Genomic DNA, 24,206 nt, shown 5'->3' with positions numbered 1-24,206 from the left:
TAGGTAACGTAACGGTTGGGTACACAGTAGTATTTTGAATTTGTATTAAGTAACTAGTTACTAGTAAGTAATGTAAAAGATCAGAAAAATAAATGGCATTGATGTCAGACAGTGAGACTGTGTAACTAACAGTGAGGGAGTGCTGGAGTCACTGGAGTGTGTGTGGGACTACTATTAATTACCGCAACGCAAGCAAAAATTAGCAGCAGCACTGCAGCAGCCAGCCAACAGCTGACTTTGAGCCCAGGCAGCCCAGCTGAGCTGCAGGCAGGCGGCCCACCGGGATTTTTCCCGGTATCCCTGCTGCCCAATCCAGCCCTGTATAAGACACATTACTTGAGTAGCCTTACAGTCAGAACTGAATACACGTAGCCTTGATCAAGACTTTGCTAAATTTGATAAAATATTACAGGATTCTTTAGCTAGAGGTAAACAACAAATAATGGAAAATAAACATGTTAAGTTTATTAGAGATAAAACTGACTATCTTAAGAATTCTATATATATTTGGAATAGAAAACAGCGCTATAATTACAAGCGTAGTTGACCACAATTTAAAAACAATAATACTAATAAAAACAAAAGAGGCAACCGTGGACGCAGACAAAATCAGTCCAAATCTGTAAGCTTTTCAGATAGTGATACTGATTGGTCATCTGATGAAAAACAGTGAGTTCTTGAAGAGAATCAGGATACTTTAGTACAGACCAATACTAACATAAATTCTAATATCAATCAACAGCAGGGCATCCTGAGAACAGTACCAACACTTCCCCCAGTCTCTGTTAATCCTATCGTAGATAATGGTCTGGGGGCTAGACCGAAAGAGAAACTAGCCTCTGGAAGTAATGGATCAAAATATGTTCCTACTAACCTCACTAGCAATATTGTTACCACACATATACCTGACACTAATGCGTCCCAACAAATTCTTTTAAATCAGGTTTTTCCCATGGGCCTAGATCCACAGGGAGTGGGAGGGACCACACTGAGTACACAGGGAACACAAGAGAGGTACCAATTGAGGTGCAACAAAACTCAGAGCAAATACAAGTGAGCAATGTCATAATTTTATCCTCTGAAAGTCTAACACAAGATCAAATCAAATTACTAGAATTGGGTCTGGGGGTTTGCTCCCACTGCTCATTTCAATCTCTTTCAGACTATGCTGGATATTAACCGGTTTATTAGAAATGTGACACTTAAGAAATATTTCTCCTCTAACAATGGGCAGATTATGGATAACCAGACACGCTCCACTACTCATATGCCTGATTTCCAGACCTTTCAGGAAGTTTGTGATGTTGTAGCACTTCTAGCACAAGAAACAAACAATCATCAAGGACAGATGAATAGTGGAACGTCTTAAAAGAAAAATCACAATTTTACCCTATACATACTAGGGGACCCATTATAGAAACTTTTTATAACAGAGTGGAGGCAGATTTACAAAATCTTAAGGATACTCCAGATCCTATTGCATATAACCTCTCGGTTAAACAGAAATAGGCTCTGAGGCTGTTAAAACTAAATGACAAAATAGTCATACGCCCTGCCGATTAGGGGGGCAGTATTGTGGTATTGGACAGGGCGGATTACATCTCTGAGGCTCTGCGCCAGTTAAATAACACACATGACTATCAAGTTTTGGACAAAAATTCTACTTCTGACTATGGTACACCCCTTACCCAAATCTTGGATGACGGGTTGGAACATGGGTTTATCGATACACAGACAGCTGCTTACTTGGATGTTAAATCTCCCAAGATACCCATGTTCCACATGTTTCCCAAGGTTCACAAATCCTTAAGTGATGTTACGGGACGTCCCATAGTCAGTCGAGTAGACTCCCTTTTAGAAAGGCTCTCAGAATGGCTTGACTCTTCAAGCATCTAATCCAGATTTTTGGAATAAATCACCTTTCGCTATCTCCCAGACCCAGTTTCAATTGGGGTGTTTCTCACTTTCAAATTTCTATACACAGCTAACAAAACAGAAGGAAAATACAATTCAAACAAATATACTAATGAAATTAAACACAGATGTCTCAATAGAAGTAAACATACAAGATGTAAAAAATAGTTTAGAAAATACCAAAAAGGCAACATTATCGATCCCTCTTAGGGAGGCGCAAATTAGAATGCTCCACAAAGACTATATTACACCATATAGATTATCAAAATGGAACACTCAAACTCCTAATCTTTGTATTAAATGCAACAGCGAATCCCCATCATTTCTGCACTACTTCTACTCATGCCCAATCATCCGACGATTCTGGGGACACTACCAATACTGGATAAAATCCACATTCACCATAGATGTTGTATTGAACACAAGTAAAATATATCTGTTTCAATGGGACGACACACATAAAAAGTATCATTGCCTACTCACATTGTGTACACTAATAGCGAGATATTGCATCCTTGACAGATGGATCTCTAGGCAACCCCGAACTATGGCTCAATTTAAACGTTTCTTAATGAAACAACTCTTTATAGAACAACACAAGTTTAAACTGGACACAAATCATAGGCTTCAAACTTTTTTAAATAAATGGCAACCTCTAATAGCTACACTCAATCCAGGTTTGCAAAGACAAATTCTTAAACCCTTTGCCCATTTGGAAATTATGCTTTTAGCGACACTCAGTGGGGAATGGCAGGCATTAATTGAACCAAAGGAGAACCATCACTCTGCTGCAATCCTTCCTGAAGAAATGTTATTTTAAACTATGCCAACCGGTAACATATATGACCCCACAGACCACAAAATAGAGTCATCCCCCCTAATCTAGCTATTCAAGTTTTTGTTTTTTTTCTCTTCCTTTGCCCATTCCCTTCCCATCCCCTCTTTCTTAGTTGATTGTTCTAAATGTTGAGTTTTGTTGTTACTAAAGAGTTTATTACTAAAAGGTTTTGGTGGTAGAACGATTTCACAGGACCGAATCCCAAGCATTGACAACTTTCCTCGCATATGGATAAATGGACTGACTTGCTTAGGATCTCTCCACAGAATATTTTAACTGACATTGCAAAATATAATACATGAAGATACAATGTAATGCTTTGTTTAAGATCTGTATGTTATGCTTAAGTGTTTTTTATACTTGTCAATTTTCCTGTGATTGCTTTGCCTCCAACAATAAAAAGGAATTTAAAAAAAATAAAATATGGAGATCGTTTTGAGATCCACTGCCCAGATGTTTGCAGAGCGTATTGACGCCCGCGAATGAAACATAGTTAATGCTTTGATAAATAGGCCTCTATTCCTTTATATGACTGGTAAAGGAAATTTGCTAGGCATTTGTTAGGCATTTAAAAAAAGTTACATTTTTATTACTGACATTTTCAGACTTACCTAACATACAATACTCTAGATTCAATTAAACGTGTTAATAACATTAATATATAGTAGCAACATTACAGCAACATTAAAAACGTGTGCAGGCTGTCAGCATTTAACATTGCACAAGCATTTCTTTGTGAAATCCTTGTGCAACGCCGCCTGCACATTCGCGGCCAATCGGCCAATAGCAGGGGGTGTCAATCATCCCCATCGGATCTGGATGATTTCAGGCTTCTTAACTTAAGTTTCCAGCGAGCTGGAAACTTCGGGGGTAGATTGCAGTATCCACTACTTGTTAAATCTACCCCTTAGTGCGCCCGTCGTAATCTGGCCCTAATACTTTATAAGCCACTATTTAAACAACCAATGAAACTTTAAAAAATGCATCTACGTGTTATTCTCAGACTAATCTTTTCTTTGACTGCATCATTCCATTTAGCATTTATTTAGTCTTTAATGTCCCTTTAATATTAGCTAAAATTTTAGCCTGGCTGTCAGTAAAATTAGCCGGGTGGTGCACCCACTAAAAAGGTCCTGGGGAGAACACTGTATATATACATTCAGGGGTGGCTGTCTTATAAAAAAGTTTTTATCAGTAATAATCAACCCATAGTCAAAGTCATGCTTCTCTATATGGCTTCATATAGCCCATCTACTTAGTGTGAGGGTACCAGTGGCTGATGGATTTACCATCTTACAACAGTAATCTTTAAGTCAAACAGTATCAGTAGATTCTGTCCTATACATCCAATTATATATATACATATATATCCATCTTTAGAAATGTATATGTTTGTATCTCAATGTTTGTTTGTCAAAGACCTTATATCTTTGAGACTTTATAACTTTTTTGCAATATTGTTTGAATATTTTTTATTAGATAGTGTTATTATGAGTGTAACTGTACTTTACAATGCATTTTTGATATACTTTGGGACACTTTTTGTTTTGCAAAACAGTTAACCAGAGCTCTGGGGTCGCATTAACCCAACACGTTAACTTCAATTGTGCTCAAGCGATCACGTTTACTTTCAACTTGTACTGTAATACAAGCGAAAAACCCAACTCGTGCAAACACTTGCGATAAACCCCTTTTTGCTTGTGTGTAACTGTTAGCGCTCAACTCGTAATCTAGCGCTGTATTTTTATAAAGTGTTAACTTTATTTTTCAGGATTATTTTCACATCCAGCTTTCTGATGATAATCAAGGCAGAATGTTTCTGGAGCTCATATTTGCTGGTGGAGTACTGAGAGACGAATGGGTTCTCACTGATATTGGAATCACTGTGTGTTCAACAATTAAATGTGTTTTAAAGGTAACGTGAAGAATACATTTCTATTGGCTGATTAATACTGAAAAATAAATTCTAATGGTTTCACTTTGCAACAGAATTCTTACTTGATAGAATGGACTCTATCGTTTGCAAACGATACAAGTGTTAATATCAAGGGCTTTAACAAATATGACCAATATTTCCATTATAATTTCCCTCTAAATCTTATAAGTACTCGCACTACAGTAGATGTAATAATACATAAGTAAATATTGTATGAAACATTACATGAGTACCTGGTGAGCGAGTTTAAGTTTTACACCTTATCCAAACCCATATCTTAGGTTCTGTAGACTGCAAATCCAGGAAACACAGGGGGAAGGCACATAAGGGTCATTAAAATAAAAATTTCAGTTCCCCACAAAATGTATAACCCCTTCAGTGCTGAGGTACTCACACAAATCATACCTTGTTTTTTTCAGTAGATCAAACTTTAGTTTGCAGAAATACTGTAATATTGTAAAGAGGCACCGTACAAATTGCTAAATTTTTGCAATTTACATATTTTTAGCATTGTCTATGCAATTCATGGTAGATAACAACATGGGAGTCCAACTTATTTCAAACACACATTTTATTATCTTGCATTTAGCATCAACTCACTTTCCCAAAGCAAAATCGAATACTGTTCAATAGCAATGAATAGAAAATTATTTTTGTACATTTTTACCATCTTCTAATTAGTGCAGAAAATAGTAGACAAATAACTATAAAATATTATAAACATTTTAAAATAACACAAAATTCAGATTTCCGTATTGCCAATGTATGCATGCTCCTACTTGTGTCTAAACACAATCAATGTAGCCAAAAAATATATTTTAAAAAACATCAAAAGTAAAATAGTGGCACCAAAATTCATCCTACACAAAATATCTTCTATTTTTCCACATTTTTTCCAATTGATTTTGATTCTTGTACATAATTTGCTGAACTCCCAAAACATAACCAATTCTGGCCTAGATTACAAGTGGAGCACAATCGCTACCACGAGAAACACAAACACCTTAGCAATGCTGAGATATTCTTACAGCTAGAACCTATATTACAAATCATGGGTGAAAAAAATGATTGTGGGAATTTGAGGTAACTAACACTCCCTATACTTTCAATGACAAGGGCAAAGTGGAAACTCAAGCTTGTTAACCCCTATAATTGAGTGATAATAATATTAGCACTGGAAAAATTAAAAGATAAGATCTGGTAAAGTCATCGGGGTAGATTTAAAGGGGCAGTGAACCTAGAAAATAATGTTATATAATTCTGCACATAGTTCAGAATTATATAACATTATCTTAGCCAAAGTTTATGCAACATAATATTGACGGTGAAATTTGATTTAAAAAAGAGGGTTTTTCAGACCGCTGCTCTTGCTCTACTGAGCGGGTCTGGTTTTCCCACTGAGCGCATCAGGGCAGCTGTCTAGTTACAGCCCGGCCTGTTCGCGCCATTACACTCAATACAGCTCACTCCTGCTCTGTCTGATAGCGGGAGTGAGCTGTATTGAGTGTAATGGCGAGATCTGGCCGGGCTGTGACTAGACAGCTGCCCAGATGCGCTTGGGGGAAAACCAGACCCGCTCTGTAGAGCAAGAGCGGCGGTCTGAAAAACCCTCTTTTTTAATAAAATTTCACCAGCAATATTATGTTGCATAAAGTTTGGCTAAGATAATGTTATATAATTCTGCACTATGTGCAGAATTATATAACATTATTTTCTAGGTTTACTGCCCCTTTAACGAGCAGTGGATGCTGCTTTCTATGCCTGAAATTTCCGGCTCACTGGAAACATAAGTCAAGAAGCAGTGGTCGTAAGATCGCTGCTCCTTAACTTGTCTGCCACCTACTAGGTGGCCGTCTGCAATCATACCGATCCAATCAGATAGGGATGATTGACACCCCCCTGCTAGCGGCCGATTGGCTGCCGGTGAGCAGAGGGGGGGGCTTTGCACAAGCATTTCACTAGAAATGCTTGTGCAATGTTAAATGCAGACAGCGTATGCTGTCAGCATTTAGTGATGCTGGACAGACATGATTTGCTACAGCGAATTGTGGCCGCCCGGCACTTGGAAAATCTATACCCATAAGCTGACCTCTAAAGTTTTATTTTAACAGTATTTGAAGACTTTTTACAAAAAGAATTGCTTTTGTGCATATAAAAACACACTAAAGCCATTTTTAGATGTATTTAAAGGGGCAGTTTACTTTACAGGGACATTCAAGTCAAAATTAAACTTTTATGATTGTAGAGCATGCAGTTTTAAACAACTTTCCTATTTACTTCCATTAATAAAATTTGCACAGTCTTTTTATATTTACAGTCCTACTGAGCATGTGCAAGAATTCACAGAATATACGTATATGCATTTGTGATTGGCTGATGACTGTCACATGATGCAGTGGGAGTGAAAATAGACAAAACTTTGAAATTTGTCAGAAAAAAATCTACTACTCATTTGAAGTTCAGATTAAGTGCTATTGTATTATCTTGTTATTGTGCATTTGCTGATTATGCAAATCTACTGTATTTACTGGTGCTTTAAAGTTGGTTTCCCTTTGATGTTTTAGCAATGACTAATGAGTTGCTTATCAGTGCTTATTTTGTTATACTATGTACCTTTTAACATGCAGGGTATTGTAAAAGTCAGCTAGCAGACAGGAGATTTTAATTTGTGTTGCAATTGCCTGCTACTTAAAGGGGCATGAGACTTATTAAACCCCAGACGAGTACCCCAAACAGTTTTAGATTGAGAGCAACATCACCAAGCAGATAAAATGCTACCTGCTAAATCAATAAAAGCTAAAAAATAATAATACGTACTTTTACAATCCTAAGAATTAGTGAAATTAATTAGTGAAAGGTTAATTGCACTCATACATTACTAAACACTATTAAAAAGGATCGATCAACATAAAGACCATTCAACCTGTGATGTCATTTCTAAACCTTCAAAATTGCCATTTTGTGTATCCTTAAATGGACAGTAAACACCTTGTAATTACAAGACATTTCTGTTGTGTTGCTATAGAATACCATCTTAGCCAATTCTTAACATTTTTAAAACAAATTAACATCCTTTTTACTGCAGTTATTTTTCAATAGCAAACTCCCCCCACCATTTGCCTTATTTGTAGAAGCCAATCTCGGCTTTAGTCTGCAGACAACAAGGCTAGCTATTGACATAAAAGTTAGTATAAAGTGCATTGTTTTGCAGTTGTTATCAGTTAAAGACAATTAGGGACAGATATCTAGCAGAGTTAGCCTTGATAAGTCAGCACAGTGCATTGCAAGTTCTGAAAATTAGAAAATCCTCAATTTTCAGAGCTAAATTACATGAAAAGGGTGCAAAATAAATAATGAAAATATATTGCAAAGTTTTTTCATTACACATAACTAAACATTTTATATAAAAATTTCAGGGTATTTTCTGTCCCTTTAATCTTGCCATTTTGTTTCTTGGATTTTTTAAATCAGGAGATAAACAAGGCAGATATGGATTTTGTTTTGTTTTTGGGAGGTAACAATTTTGAGTCTGAGGTATATTAATGGCAGAATGCTGTGATTGTGAACAAACACATTGAAAAAACTAGCAGAGGTTCAGAAATTGTTATCTGCTGAAACCAGCTCAAGATTGTGCTCAATTTCTATATGTTTAACCTCCAGGAAAGGAGCCTCAACAATTTTAACTCCCAAGCAGAAAACCATTAGACAATCAGGACCGGCAAGTGTATGGCCTGCCAATCAATGGTGGTTTCCAGCTTGGGATCTGCAAAAGGAACTTGGTCAAGCTTGGCTGTTTTAATATGCAGATAAAGTCGTTCAGATTTGAAAGCAGTTGATTTTTTCCAAATAAGTTGTCTTAAAGGGACAGGAAACCCCACATTTTTATTACATAATTCAGATAGAACATACAATTTTTAACAACTTTCAAATTTACTTTTATTATCAAATTTGCTTCATTTTCTTTTTATCCTTTGCTGAAGGAACATTATTGCACTACTGGCAGCTAGCTGAACACATCTATTTAGCCAATTACAAGAGGCAAATGTATGCAAGCACCAATCACCAGCTAGCTCCCACTAGTGTAGTATATGTGTGTATTAATTTTCAACAATGGATACCAAGAAAACAAAGTACATTTGAAAATAGAAGTGATTTCAAAAGTGTATTAAAACAACATGCTCTATCTGATTCTTTCAAGTTTCATTTGGACTTTCCTATCATTTTAAACCCGAATTAGAGCAGCCAACTGTGAACAGCCAGATGACTGTTTCCAGGCAAGAAGTAAGCTTGAAAGTTGTCATTCACTAAATAGACCTATGAGTCATTGGGCTGAAACAAGTGACTATTTCTATATATTTTTTTTTTTTTAAAAATTATTATTATTTTGTAAATTTGTTTTTTTATTAATGTAAAAGAAGCAGTACAGAAAAAAATGCAGTCATTGGTTACATATAGTATGGTATACATTGTCTGGTATCCATATAGCATTACAACCATTCAATTATTACATCAAGATAAACTAACTATATTTTTATTTTAACCTTAGGAAGAAGAAAAACCAGTGCTCTATGTATTCAATGCAGTAACCAAGGAAAAAATACCCATAAAACGGGATATTTCTCTTCTTACTACAACTGTGTCAAGACTAAAAACTTTAGTGTCCCTAAAATGTGGGCTTCCAGTAAGTGTTTGTTGTCTGAGGACTCTGTGGGGAAAGGAAATGTACAACTGCAACTCTTTGAGTGATTACAACTTGGATCAAGGTACTGTACTGTATATAACTCTATATTAAGACCTGTAATGTGCCAGCGTATACAGTATATAATTGTTTAACATCTGAAACCTCTTTCATTATAGGAACATGATGTCTCATAAAGCACAAAATTAAGCCTATGCCATTTGTTTGTCATATCTATGGAATATAAAATAAACTGTACTCTTTAGAATTTTAATGAGAAATATTTTTTGTTCAAATTACAGGTGGAATTTTGAGGTTGGATGTGTGGGATGGATGGAAGGAATTCCTTAGTGCCTGTGTTACTGGGCATAAACACAACATACAACGTTACCTTTCAAAAGAGGAACCAGTACTCAGGTGTGTGTTATTTAATATACAGTATTTATTAAAAACTGAAATATGAAACTTTTGTAAAGAGCAGAACCACCATGAACCTGGTGTCCTATAATATTTCAGCTCTACAGAAGCATAAGGTTTGTGAGAACAGATGACATCAAATGCAGCTTCTGTCTTCCACATAATGATCTAGATTCAGTAAAGCTGGAGAGGCTATCACGATTAGAGGCAAATGTGAATTGCAACCATAATACTTTTTTTCCCATGAGAAATGTTAAGTAAAAGTTGTAAAACCCTCTGCTGCCTACTTACTTACCTACCACCAGTGTGGTAAAACCATTTTTAATCTTTAGACATTTTTACACGCATTGCATATAAACCAATATATCATTTCCATAACCTTTTTTGACAAAGTACCCACACAAATCCTACATTGTTTTTTTTTAGCACAGCAAGACCAAGATTAGAAGTATAGTGCTATTGATAGAGCAGGGTGTGGTCTGGATCATCATAAAATTAGCACACAAATTGATATTACAAGTCCAGGGTGAAACAGAATCGCTTTAGCACACCCTATACTTTAAATGGAAATTCTGACCACGCTAAACATTGCTCATATTACAAGTTGAAGATTATGGCATCTATTTATCAAGCCGTCAACTTACTTGCATTCGACGGCACCAATACGCTCGCCTAAGATCGCATAACATCGCTTCCACGGACCTGAATACGTTCTCCAAAATTATCAAAAAAGCTGTCAAAAAGCTGCGCACCAAGTACGGTGCGATGAGCAGCGGACTGTTGTTAAAGGGACAGTACACTGTAAAATTGTTTTTCCATAAATGTATTTTAAATGACTTGTTATACCAACTGCAGAGTATAAAATATTTGAGAAATTGCATTTTCGGGTTTATTTGTGTATCTGAAGTAGCTGGTTTTGTGCTTTGAAACCACAGCCTATTACAATGGGTTGAGCTTCAGGTAATATCAGATCTCATTATGTTATCACTTTCATGTACACAGACTTGCTTCCTTATCTTATATTTGTCTGGAACACCAAAGCTCAATACATTGAGAGAACAATGGAAAATTATCATTTTATTACTTAACTATCATGCCCCCACTGAGGGTGTAATCTCTTCTGCTGACTGTGTTTACTTAGGCTTTGTCAATAGCATATACGCCAGTATCAAAACTTTCAGTATAGGTTGGGAAACCACAAGCTAAATCAGCTATTTCAAATGCTGAAATATGAGTAAAGGAGCTACTTGCAACCAATTTAATACACTCTAGCAGGTAAAAAGGATCATTGGGAATAATTTAAAGGGGAGAAAGTTTTTGGGTGAACTGTCCCTTTCGATCTTGCTGCTCTTCTTTTTTTTTTTACAGCTTTCTTGGTACCCTGTCACTAAACACCCACACTATACTATACTGTTTACCCCCTATACCGCCGCTCCCGGACCCCGCCACAACTCTAATAAATGTATTAACCCCTAACCTGCCGCAACTAAATAAAGTGTTTAACCCCTATACCGCTGCTCCCGGAGCCCACCGCCACCTACATTATATTTATTAACCCCTAATCTTCCGCCCCCTACACCGCCGCCACCTACATTATACTTATTAACCCCTAATATGCCCCCCTACACCGCCGACACCTACATTATATTTATTAACCCCTAATCTTCCGTCCCCTACACCGCCGCCACCTACATTATACTTATTAACCCCTAATCTGCCCCCCTACACCGCCACCACCTACATTATATTTATTAACCCCTAATCTGCCGCCCCTACACCGCCGCCACTATATTAAATTTATTAACCCCTAAACCTAAGTCTAACCCTAACCCTAACATCCCCTAATTTAAATATAATTTAAAAAAATCTAAATAAATATTCTTAGCATTAAATAAATTATTCCAATTTAAAACTAAATACTTACCTATAAAATAAACCCTAAGCTAGCTACAATATAACTAATAGTTACATTGTAGCTAGCTTAGGGTTTATTTTTATTTTACAGGCAACTTTGTATTTATTTTAACTAGGTAGAATAGTTATTAAATAGTTATTAACTATTTAATAACTTCCTAGTTAAAATAAATACAAATATACCTGTAAAATAAAACCTAACCTACGTTACAATTACACCTAACACTACACTACAATTAAATAAATTCCCTAAACTAAATACAATTAAATAAAATTAAATAAAATTATCAAGTACAAAAAAAACAAACACTAAATTACAGAAAATAATAAACAAAGTACAAGATTTTTAAACTAATTACACCTAATCTAATCCCCCTAACAAAATAAAAAAGCCCCCCAAAATCAAAAAAGCCCTACCCTACACTAAATTACAAATAGCCCTTAAAAGGGGCATTGCCCCAAAGTAAACAGCTCTTTTACCTGTAAAAAAAAATTACAATCCCCCCCAACATTAAAACCCACCACCCACACAACCAACCCTTCTCTAAAACCCACCCAATACCCCCTTAAAAAAACCTAACACTAACCCCTTGAAGATCACCCTACTGTGAGAAGTCTTCACCCAACCGGGCCGAAGTCCTCAACGAAGCCGGCAGAAGTGATCCTCCAGACGGCAGAAGTGGTCCTCAAGATGGGCAGAAGTCTTCATCCAGACGGCATCTTCTATCTTCATCCATCCGGCGCGGAGCGACTCCATCTTCAACACATCCGACGCGGAGCATCCTCTTCATCCGGAGTCTTCTTCAACAATGGCGGTTCCTTTAAGTGACGTCATCCAAGATGGTGTCCCTTCAATTCCGATTGGCTGATGGAATCAGCCAATCGGAATTAAGGTAGGAAAAATCCTATTGGCTGATGAAATAGGATTGAAGTTCAATCCTATTGGCTGATCCAATCAGAAAAAATAGGATTGAGCTGGCATTCTATTGGCTGATTGGAACAGCCAATAGAATGCGAGCTCAATCCTATTGGCTGATTGGATCAGCCAATAGAATTGAACTTCAATCCTATTGGCTGATTGCATCAGCCAATAGGATTTTTCCTACCTTAATTCCGATTGGCTAATAGAATTCTATCAGCCAATCGGAATTGAAGGGACGCCATCTTGGATGACGTCAATTTTTCTCTAACCCCTAGCTCCTGCTTGGTTACTGTGTTAAATTTGCAGTGTCCCAAGGTTTATAGTGAGTTGGGCCTCTCAGCAATTGATTCCAACTTGTTATATTTTGGGACAACAGTATTCCACCTGATGCCAGGAAAATAGTGTACTATTTGTTACACTATGTGCTAGATTACAAGTGGAGAGCTAAATTATCGCTTGCATGCATGCGATATTAGCGTTCCACTTTGTAATACCAGCGCAAGATAATGGGTGCTGGTATTACAAGTAAATCGCATGTTAGAGGGGTTATTTTTTTTTTTACAAAAAGAGCTGATCACTTTATGGCAATTCCCTACAAAAGTCCCTTTTAAGGACGATTGGTAATTTATTTTTAGAATAGTTTAAAAATGGTTAATTTTGTGTGAGTTATTATTGGAGTTCCAGGACACTCCTTTATTTAGAGGTCTTGGTGGTGGCAGTGGAGTATTAAACTGGGGGGATGTGGACAGGATTTAGGGCATTGTTCCCTCTAAGCCCAGTTTTGTGAGCGGCACAGCAGTGAAACAGTTATTTAGAGCAATTAGCAAACACTAGACAATACAGACTGCAAGGTGTGGTTCCTTTATTAACTGTTTTACTGCTGGGTTGCTCAAAAAGTGGCCTTATAGGGAACACTGATTTGGGGGTTAATTTGGTGTCCCTTTAAGGTCCTTTGTAGAGTTAAGAGGTTTTAGGGAACCAGTGGCTTATTGCTATTAACCTCTTCATGCCCACACCCCTCCCTATTGTGACATTGAAAGGCTTAATTTGTCTGATCACACACAAAAAAGCTGGGGCGCTCAAAACAGAGCTAAATAAGTGCAGTGTCCGTCTGTCTAATATTAAAAATAGTGCATTTATTATTGCAAGTAAAAGAAATTAAAAAATAATAATAATTAAAAAAGCATATACACCTAAGTATAAACCTATATACATAGAAAAAAAAACACGGCAAGGTTATTTATGTACACTTGAAACAAAATAAATTTCCATATAATTAATATATGGGAGGAAAATGTATAAAGAGGAACATTAGCAGAGTCCAGATATAGGATAGGGTAGATTCAAAAATGACCACAAGGAAGAAGCTTGATCCTGAAATCCTGTAGTGAGACAGGGGGATCCTTGTCACAAAGTATAAAAGAACACAAGATTAAGGTGCTATTAAGTACTTACACCGAGTAGGTGCTTTGCGTCCTCAAAAGGGTCCTATGTATTATTTGCTTACTACTGGTGAATCATATGCGGTTTCAGAGCCATAAGTCCGTCTGCGTGTGTGAAACAATTCAAGAAGGTGCGCCACAATGTAGCGAATCAGACCGCTTGTATCAATAACAAATGCGGTATTCACTGTAGTGAAAGTAGTGGCTACGGAAGCCCAAATTGAACAAAAATAGAGCAGCGCGTTTCAGAAGACGTGCCTTTCTCAAGCTCTGTACTTCCCAGTCGTTTGTTACGCTATAGAAGTGAATGATAAAAAAAGAAGGCGCCACCATAGTGCACAATCAGATGATTATAACACGCCAATAAAACAAGTAAGACCGTACTTACAAGCTGTATGACACTTGAGAAGTGTCACAAACGCCTTCTGGACTGTTAGGAGTCGTCCAGCTAACTCACACTAGTGGGTTTCAGAATTCCTCTCGAGTGTGAGGGCGGCGATGGCAAAAAGCAAACAGCATCCAGCAACAGAAGTTTCACAGAGCCGGCTCGTCTTGTACTATCCACTGTTATTGTAAATACATTTGTGGATACAATGTAACAGATGGATCAATAAGATGAGTAAATGAATGAATAAAGGATACTTCGTGGCAAAAGTCTTGTAAAAGCAAACAGACTTTATTTGGAGTACATAAGCACAACGTTTCTCGGTCTCTCCTGACCGTTTCCTCAGATATTGCACCTGAGGAAACGGTCAGGAGAGACCGAGAAACGTTGTGCTTATGTACTCCAAATAAAGTCTGTTTGCTTTTACAAGACTTTTGCCACGAAGTATCCTTTATTCATTCATTTACTCATCTTATTGATCCATCTGTTACATTGTATCCACAAATGTATTTACAATAACAGTGGATAGTACAAGACGAGCTGGCTCTGTGAAACTTCTGTTGCTGGATGCTGTTTGCTTTTTGCCATCGCCGCCCTCACACTCGAGAGGAATTCTGAAACCCACTAGTGTGAGTTAGCAGGACGACTCCTAACAGTCCAGAAGGCGTTTGTGACACTTCTCAAGTGTCATACAGCTTGTAAGTACGGTCTTACTTGTTTTATTGGCGTGTTATAATCATCTGATTGTGCACTATGGTGGCGCCTTCTTTTTTTATCATTCACTTCTGCAGAGTTTAACATCTTGGGACACCAACAAGAAATTCGAAGAAGCAGCCTGCCATCCGTTCCAGATTTCAGGATTTGGATTATGGACTAGATGAACTGTCCAATACAACATTCTCACCATTTACAGTATTGGTTTGATTGGGATATTAACCACACTGTTTTTATTTTTCAGTTGTCACTCATGTATTTATTTGCATAGGGGTTTTTAATTTTGATGCACTGCATGTTTTTTTCAATTTTTATACAGGTATTTGGCGCACTGATTTTTTTATATATTAGTTTGTTACGCTATATACCCTGCTCGGATATAATTTCCTTTCATATATTTACATATTTAATGAATATATTTTATAATTATAGGAGTATGTTGGCAGGCAATATAGTTATATGGTGGATTTTTACAACAGCAGTTATATAAACATATATATATACCTGCCAACATATTCTATAATTATAAAATATATTAATTAAATATGTAAATATATGGGAGGAAATTATATCCGCTATATAGTGTAACAAATGACTGGGAAGTACAGAGCTTGAGAAAGGCACATCTGCCGAAATGCGTTGCTCTGTTTTTGTTTAATTTGGGCTTCCATAGCCACTACTTTCACTACAGTGAATACCGCATTTGCTATTGATACAAGCTGTCCTATTCGCTACATTGTAGCGCACCTTCTTGAATTCTTTCACACACACCGACGGACTTACATGGGACCCCTTTGAGGGCGCAAAGCACCTACCCAGTACCTTTAACTACTGAAATACTATATCTGGACTCTGCTGATGTTCCTCTGAATACATTTTCCTCCCATATATTAATTATATGCAAATGTATTCTGTTTCAAGTGTATGTAAATAACCCTGCTGTTATTTCTATGTATATAAGTTTATACTTATGTGTTTAGGCTTTTATTTAATTTCTTTTACTTTGTAATAATAAATGTACTATTTTTAATATTGGACAGCCGGATACTGCACTTATTTAGCTCTGTTTTGAGCGCCCCAGCTTTAATTTTGTGTGTGATCACACACTTAATTTTATTTTGTATTTTAACATTTATAAACAGGGATTTAGGGAGATTCCCAATAGCTGTGGTTTTATCTGCTAGTATCTCCTCTTAAGCACAGTGATTTTTTTTTTTTTTTTTGTACTTAAGGCTTAATTTGTCACAAACTGGTTGGCAGCGGTGGAGATATCTAGAGTTTTTTAGTGCTATTTCTATAGTACTAAAAGAAATAACACGTTTTTGTGTAATTTCCCAAAGACAGAACTCACTGCCTAACTACAGAGACATACAGTGCAAAGAAACAGTTCTTTTCCCCCTTCCTCTTGTTGTTTGTCGCTACTCTCATTATGGAAGCATACAGGAAAATGTCTAAATAGTCGCTGGAGCTGCAAAGCAAAGGAGCATTTGGTCCAGGAACTGCAGCAGGCCGATGGCATCCCAGCAGAGCAGGAAACAGACACAGAAAGGGTTACTGTGGAACCTGTAACCCAGGAGATGATACCTACTTCTGTAACTCCTGTGAGTGCCAAGGAGTCTGAGCTAAAAACAGCACTTGGGTACTTGGGGGATGCTGAAACTAAACTAAGAATGGAATTGATCCTCAAATATCAAGAGGAGAAAAGGAGAAACGAAAAGAGGGAGGCTGTAGAGAGAGAGAGAGAAAGAGAGAGAGGCTGCAGAGAGAGAGAGAGAGCAAAAGGATGCTCAACAGAGATATGACCTAGAATTTTTGCGGATGAACAGATCCAGCCTGTCTCCCCAAACCAGTGAATGCGGGGAACCAGCATCAGAGGCCCCGTCTGGAGTATTTTCCAACGTTAGAAAAAGACAGTGACTTGGATGTTTTTCTGAGGGGCTCCTCGTTTTAAGGGTAAAGCCCTGGATGTATTTACTTCACTGCCAGTGGAGGATGACAAGGACTATGAGGCTATAAAAACACCCCTATTGAAAAGTTTTAACCTCACTCCACAATTCTTCAGGAAACAAATTCTCTACCAAAGTGCAGGTGACAGCTGCACAGAATATGTTGCACAGCTAAGGTCTGCTTTTAAGCAATGGACTGGGGGGGCCTAAAAGTCCTCACTCATGAGGCTTTTGAGGATTTGATGATCCTGGAGCAGTTCCTGCACACACGGAATCCTGAGGCCAGTGAATGGATTCTGGACAGAAAGCCCAAAACAGTGGCAGAGACTGCAGATATGTCCAGTGATTATCCCAACAGAGCACCTGCAGCAAGGCAGGCAGTTATACAAGCTGTGTCTCCTAAGTGGAAAAGAGCAAACAAGCCAGCAGAGAGACCATCTCATCTACACCCTACAGCCAGAGGGGCAGGGGCCACTCCAGGCCAGGGGGATACCCGCCTGTGTTTTACTTGTAACCGGATGGGGCATCTGAGTTTAACCTGCCCAGAGAAGAAGAAGCTGGAGGGTGGGAATGTGGCTGGGGACCAGCATCCGTTTTGTTTGTTGGTGGTTTCCCAATTCAAAAGCGGAGAGATAACCTCCAGAGGGTATCTGTGGGTGACCAGGTGTCAACAGGACTCAGGGATAGTGGAGCTTTGGTTACCTTGGTGCATCCTGAAATGGTAAAGCCTGAGAACATTATACCAGGAAGGACTGTGTCCATTCAAGGAATTGGGGGAGTTTACCCCCCAGTGCCTGTGGCACGAGTGTATCTTGATTGGGGTGTGGGAAAAGATTTGCGGGAGGTCGGGATTTTTGCGAATATCACTATTGATGTTTTGCTGGGGGATGATTTGGACCGGATACTTTGGCAGTACACCCCAGAAGACAACACCTGCAACCAGGAAGGGTCAGTAGAGGGCCCTGCACCAACTGAGGTACTGTGTGAAACTTTGGGGGGCCCAGAGGGGAGGCTGGGGCTGGATACATCTCTAGCTGGAGGTATCCCACCAAAGGATGGAGAATGATTCCCTTGAACATGGTTGCTGGGAGGGGGGCTGAGGTTTAATGCAGCTCTGCCTGTGTGTACACCTGTAATGTATTGTGCCAGTGAAAAGGGATATACTGCCATTGATTGTGACAATGTGTGCCATGTGACAAGTCCTAGAGTAGAGGGACTGGTGAGAGAGCTGGGTTTAACCCTGCTTATGAGTGAGAGTGGGGAACAGAGAGAGGATGATGCCCTAGAGATTGCTGGAAGCTGTGACAATGTGATGCCTTATTGTAGTATGTGGGAATGTGAGAGGGCAGCAGGGCTGGGCAGAAGGGCACACTGAGTGTGTGTATCCTTCTGTGCTTGAACCAGTATTGCATGCCCAAGAGAAAGAGAGAGGCATAGAATGTGCAGTGTCAGGGGTTAGTGAAGGGACACTGGAAGCTGGGATTTCTATACCTCAAGAGAAAGTAGGATGTGTGGAGTGTGGTAAAGTGGCCAGTGTGACATGTTTGGTGCCTGAGTGTGTTGTGCCAGCTGAGTGGTGTGAGCAGAAGGCAGGAGAAGAGGCTTATTCTCTGGTTTCCCCTGAGATAAAATGCACCCTTAGTGAGGGATGCCAGCTGTACAGCTGGCAAGGAGAACAGCTGACAGATATGTGTCAGTCTGTCTCTAAAACAACATTGCATATGAGGGTTACAGAGGGTAAGACAGGATGGGTGCCTGTATGTGTCTGTGGACTTCCCCCTGCAGCTCTCACATAGTTGTGTGTGCCCTGGATAGAGAATGTGTGGGCTCAGTCCCTGCAGTGACTAATGAACCGGCTACACCTACAGAGCATACAGGGGTTGGTGTGAACAGTGGACTATCTGGCTTAAGCTTTGCAAGAACTGCCCTTAGTCCCCTAGTGAGTTACCATGAGGGGGCTCTAGAACCCTTCACGAGTGAGAGTGAGTGCAAGGAGTGTATGATATCATGCAAGGGAGTGTCCTCCACAAGGGAAATTGTGTCCGCTGATGCTAACTAAGCTGGAGAGTCATTTAAGAGACACAAAACATGTCTTAAACAGCTTTAAAGATTTTGTATTGAAAGAAACATACAGCTGGCTAACAGTTGATGTAGTCTCCTTATGTTCTACTATCTCACATGACTGGGGTTTAAGAGCTGTTGCTTATTTCCTTGAATTAGAAGGACATTTTGACGATGAATTTAAGTTGTTTGTGTTGGATGTGATTAAGTTCCTCCTCGAGCACAATTATTTTGTGTTTGAGGGGGACTATTATCTACAAAGGCAAGGTACTGCTATTGAGGCGCGGTTTGAGCTCTCATATGCAAACCTTTCCATGGGCTGGCTTGTACAAGGAAGTGATAATCCATTCAGAAGTTCTATAATCCTTTATAAAAGGTTTATAGACGACCTGATTATGGTCTGGGATGGAGACAAAGAAGGGTCTGAGCTTTTTGTTTCATTTCTGAATAGAAACACAATAGGCATGAAATTTACACATGAGTGGAATAAAGATAAAATTAACTATCTAGATATAGTGCTAAAGCGAGACAGTACTGGACAAATAGTCAACACTGACCTATATAGAAAGCTTATAGCAGGAAATGGCCTCTTGCACGCAGCCAGCAATCATCCTCAGCATGTTGTAAGAGGTATTATCAAAGGGCAACTAATGAGGGCGGAAAGAAATTATTCTCAAAACAGTGGATAAATAAAAGCCAAAAATGAATTAACTAATAGAATGGATGATAGGGGAAAACCCTAAAAATCAGATTGATAGAATTGGTAAGCAAGTAGATGCAATGGACAGGGATGAGCTCTTAGGTGAGAAAATTACTAAACAAAGTGATCAGAAGCCATTGTTTATCACCCAATATTCAAACCAGTACACAGCAATATGTGGTATCATTAAGAAATATCTACCCATGTTGTATGGAGATCCAGCTTTAAAAGAAACAATAGAAGGGGGATGTAAATGTGTGTACAAAAGGGGTAAAACATTAAGCAATCTTTTGTCCCCTAGTCAGCTTAAGAACAAATACACAGAACATGGTAGTGCTTGGCTGCAGACTATCGGCACCTATAAATGCGGTAACAGGAGGTGCCGAGCATGTGGCTTTATTAAAGTGACTAAAAAATTCATATCTTATACTACTGGAGAAGAGTTTGATGTTAAGGGCTGTATCAACTGCACCACTGATTTTGTGGTGTACTTGATAGAATGCTCTGAGCACAAAAAGCAATATATTGGGATGACTACTCGTGACGTTAAGACACACATTAGAGAGCATCTCACATATATAGAAAATGATGTACCCTGTTCTGGTCTAGCCAAACATTTTATTGATGAGCACAATCAAATTATTAGAAAACCACAAAGAGGAGGTGATATGCTTAACCAACTAAAAAGGCAGGAAGCCTACAGGATTTTTAAGCTAAAAACCCAGGTACCTCTGGGATGTAATTCTGAACATGATATAATAAACTGTTGGTTCTAGGTTATAATTCCATAAGTTCACTTTACGTCTAATATGTTAAATCTGAGACTAATGACTAATTTGTATATATGTAAATACTTATGTCCTTACTGAGGTTTATGATTAATCACTAAAAGGCTAAACTGTTGTGGATATAAATGTATGTGTTAATGATGTTATTATTCAAAGCTATTTTCTTAATCATTTTGTATTATGTACATAACTTTTTAGAGTCAGCTCTCGAATACTTCTGTATATTCCATGAGGCTCCTAAAACTTTGGATTTATATGAATATACTGCATACATTTTGTTTTTCTATATTGATATGTAAATTATATCTGAGAGCCTTAGACATATACTTTAAGTGTCATGTTAGAGTTGGAGTTGAAGTGGTTTGGGGGGGAGTGGTGTTGTTACTATCTTAGGTACATAAGCCTCAGGTGTTGTATTACAAGCATGGTCTATGATTACGGCTCGATTGTAAGCCGAAACGTTGTAAGACCGTTTTGTTTCTTCACTACTGTAGTTATTTTTATGCAATAAAGTGTGTATTTTTATCTGCACCGGGATCGTTTTCTAGTTTATCCTGATATCTTTATAAGAGTTAAGGGGAGCTCGTTATCTGGATCCCAGGTGTTTGGACTGTGAAGACACAGGACGACTGCAAGGCTGAAAAGCTAAGTTGCTACTGATTTCCATTAGCCTTGGAAGTTTCCAGATGGAGAGGAGTGCTGACAGCTTGGGTAAGCGGATATAACGCAGCAATGTCTGAGACGAAGAAGTGGAAGGTGATGGGTGTTATCACGTTATTAATTCTTTGGAGTGCTCGGGACAAGATCCAATCCCAGGTAAGAGCCGGTTTAGGCTATGTGGGGATGTGCGCTCAGAGATTACCAGTAAATGGAAGTAGATGTAGGATGAAAACCTGTACAGAACCACTGAATGTGCTGTTTCTCATTGTGCTACCATCTATGCTCTTGGCCTCCGTGGGATATAAATTATCAATCTGTCCGGAGTATTTTATTACGGATACTGACTTTGAGCTCTGGTTGGACATTGTGTTTCTACTGAATCATGTGGAGTAGTTGATACCTGGATTGGCTTCACAGCAGAGGTGGTATTGTGGTCTCAGCATTGCCAAGGTTAATGTGAACTGCTTGTTCTTTGTGTAAGATCAGTGTTTTCAGGAATGCTGTAATTTAAGACCCCCCTCCTCCCCCCTTCTCTGTGTCGATGGTACTTCTTGATACTGTGACTTAAGGACTGCTATGTAGATGTTGTAAATTATAACAAGGGTGGGGGCCTTGACAAGACAGCTGAGTTTTAATTGTATGTAACAGACCCTTTTAGTTAGAACTTATGTGGGATCAGAAGGAGTAACATCATGGATGCAGGTTCTCCACATATCTCCTGAACTTGGTAATAAGTTTAGATAATGTGTTTTATTTTTATGTCCTATTTCATTTTAAAGAATTGTAACTTTGCACGTATATCTTGTTATTTTGAATGTTTTTATAATTTGGCACGGTGTAACCTGTATTGATATTTTTGTTATTAAACACATAGAAAATCTAATTCTGTCTTAGGGCTCTACTATCTGAATTCACACTCTGTTGAGACCAATTTAAAGCACATTACCTAATTGTTAATTTTGTGTGAGTTATTATTTGTGTTCCAAGACACCCGTTTATTTAGACATCTTGGTGGTAGCAGTGGAGTATTAAACTGGGGTAGTGTGGACAGAATTTAGAGGTTAATTTGGTGTCCCTTTAAGGTCCTTTGTAGAGTTAAGAGGTTTATTGCTATTAACACCTTCATGCCCACACCCCTCCCTATTGTGACGTTGAAAGACTTAATTTGTCACAAACGGATTAAAATGTTTTATTTTTGTTAATTTCTTTTTTTATTTTCTGTAATGCTACTTTTTTATTTTTTGTAATCTTAGGTTTTTTTTATTTTTCAGTATGGTAGAGGTTTTTATTGTGTGTGTGTAATGGTAGGTTTTTTTATTTTTCTATAATGGTAGTTTTTTTACTGCAATGGTATTTTTTTGGTGCAATGTTAGTTTTTTTTTTTTAAAGGTAAGATTAGGATTTTATTTAATTTTACAGGTAAATTTAAACTGTTCGCCACCTTTAAGATAGCGGATTGAAATGATCCTGATCCAATCCAATCGGGCCGCCGGTGAGCAGGGGGCGGCATTGCACAAGCATTGTATTACACAAGTATAAAATACAAAATATAATCAGAGGCGCCCTCAAATACTAGCTGCAAGTGTATTGCTAGTATTGAAGTGATATGCACAGCAACAATGTGATAACTGTGTATCCTATCACTAATTACTATGATATGTATCGATGCAATAAGTAGTGTATACACACCGTAACAACCTATATATATATAAATTGATAGACAAAGAAAAAATAAATATATAATATACTACAATGATATGACTATCTCCTATTGAGTTTTAACAAAGATAGTCCACACTTTAAGAGATATTTCGCAAATCTCCAGGCAGCAGACTCATTCCAGATCGATGTTGGCAGTCACAGGTTCTGTTAAAAAGAAAAAGAGAAGAGGCGCCAAATGGTGTGTATCGTTTGAACTTCAGCAGGCCAAGCCCCCAAAAGAATCTTACTTACAAAATTTCCAGCACTTGAGAAGTGCCACAAATGCCTTCTGAACTGTTTGCAGCCGTCCAGCTAGCTGTTTTTTACCAATACTGCTTCAATATTATGCTGTGTAAAACAAAAAACACAAAAGTGCCACAATAGTGTGTATCAGTGTGATCACTACCAATAGCGCAAATATTGAAATGTACTCACAGGATATGGGGCACTTGAGAAGTGCCACAAAGACCTCCTGGACACTTATCAGCTGTCCAGATCACTGCATTCACCGGTATTCCTCTGGGCTAGATTGTTCAGGTCACAATGGCTCCAAAAAAGCACCTTAGGATTTACCTATTAAATGCCAAAAATGCCGTGCTACTAGTATAATAAAAAGTGTTTATTAAAAACAATGTTACACAACGCGTTTCCCGGTTACTAAGACCGCTTCCTCAGGTGTCACACACCTGAGGAAGCGGTCTTAGTAACCGAGAAACGCGTTGTGTAACATTGTTTTTAATAAACACTTTTTATTATACTAGTAGCACGGCATTTTTGGCATTTAATTTTCCTGGCCATTTATGCACTGATATTTATACCTAGCTGAAGGTAAATCCTAAGGTGCTTTTTTGGAGCCATTGTGACCTGAACAATCTAGCCCAGAGGAATACCGGTGAACGCAGTGATCTGGACAGCTGATAAGTGTCCAGGAGGTCTTTGTGGCACTTCTCAAGTGCCCCATATCCTGTGAGTACATTTCAATATTTGCGCTATTGGTAGTGATCACACTGATACACACTATTGTGGCACTTTTGTGTTTTTTGTTTTACACAGCATAATATTGAAGCAGTATTGGTAAAAAACAGCTAGCTGGACGGCTGCAAACAGTTCAGAAGGCATTTGTGGCACTTCTCAAGTGCTGGAAATGTTGTAAGTAAGATTCTTTTGGGGGCTTGGCCTGCTGAAGTTCA

At 38.2% G+C, this 24,206-nt stretch overlaps 1 protein-coding gene across 1 annotated transcript in view; it reads left to right on the top strand.

Annotated features, from left to right (window-relative positions):
• Positions 1 to 1,165: 1,165 nt before the first annotated feature.
• Positions 1,166 to 24,206, top strand: part of ANKUB1 (ankyrin repeat and ubiquitin domain containing 1) — a 41,609-nt gene continuing 18,568 nt past the window's right edge. The window contains exons 1-4 of the mRNA XM_053711719.1: positions 1,166 to 1,294; positions 4,524 to 4,667; positions 9,235 to 9,451; positions 9,669 to 9,783. Coding sequence (XP_053567694.1) covers positions 1,166 to 1,294; positions 4,524 to 4,667; positions 9,235 to 9,451; positions 9,669 to 9,783 — 605 coding nt within the window. The remainder of the gene's footprint in view (positions 1,295 to 4,523; positions 4,668 to 9,234; positions 9,452 to 9,668; positions 9,784 to 24,206) is intronic.

Source organism: Bombina bombina, chromosome 4, assembly GCF_027579735.1.
Source record: "Bombina bombina isolate aBomBom1 chromosome 4, aBomBom1.pri, whole genome shotgun sequence".
NCBI classification, from domain to species: domain Eukaryota; kingdom Metazoa; phylum Chordata; class Amphibia; order Anura; family Bombinatoridae; genus Bombina; species Bombina bombina.
This window is presented reverse-complemented; position numbering and strand designations above follow the sequence as displayed.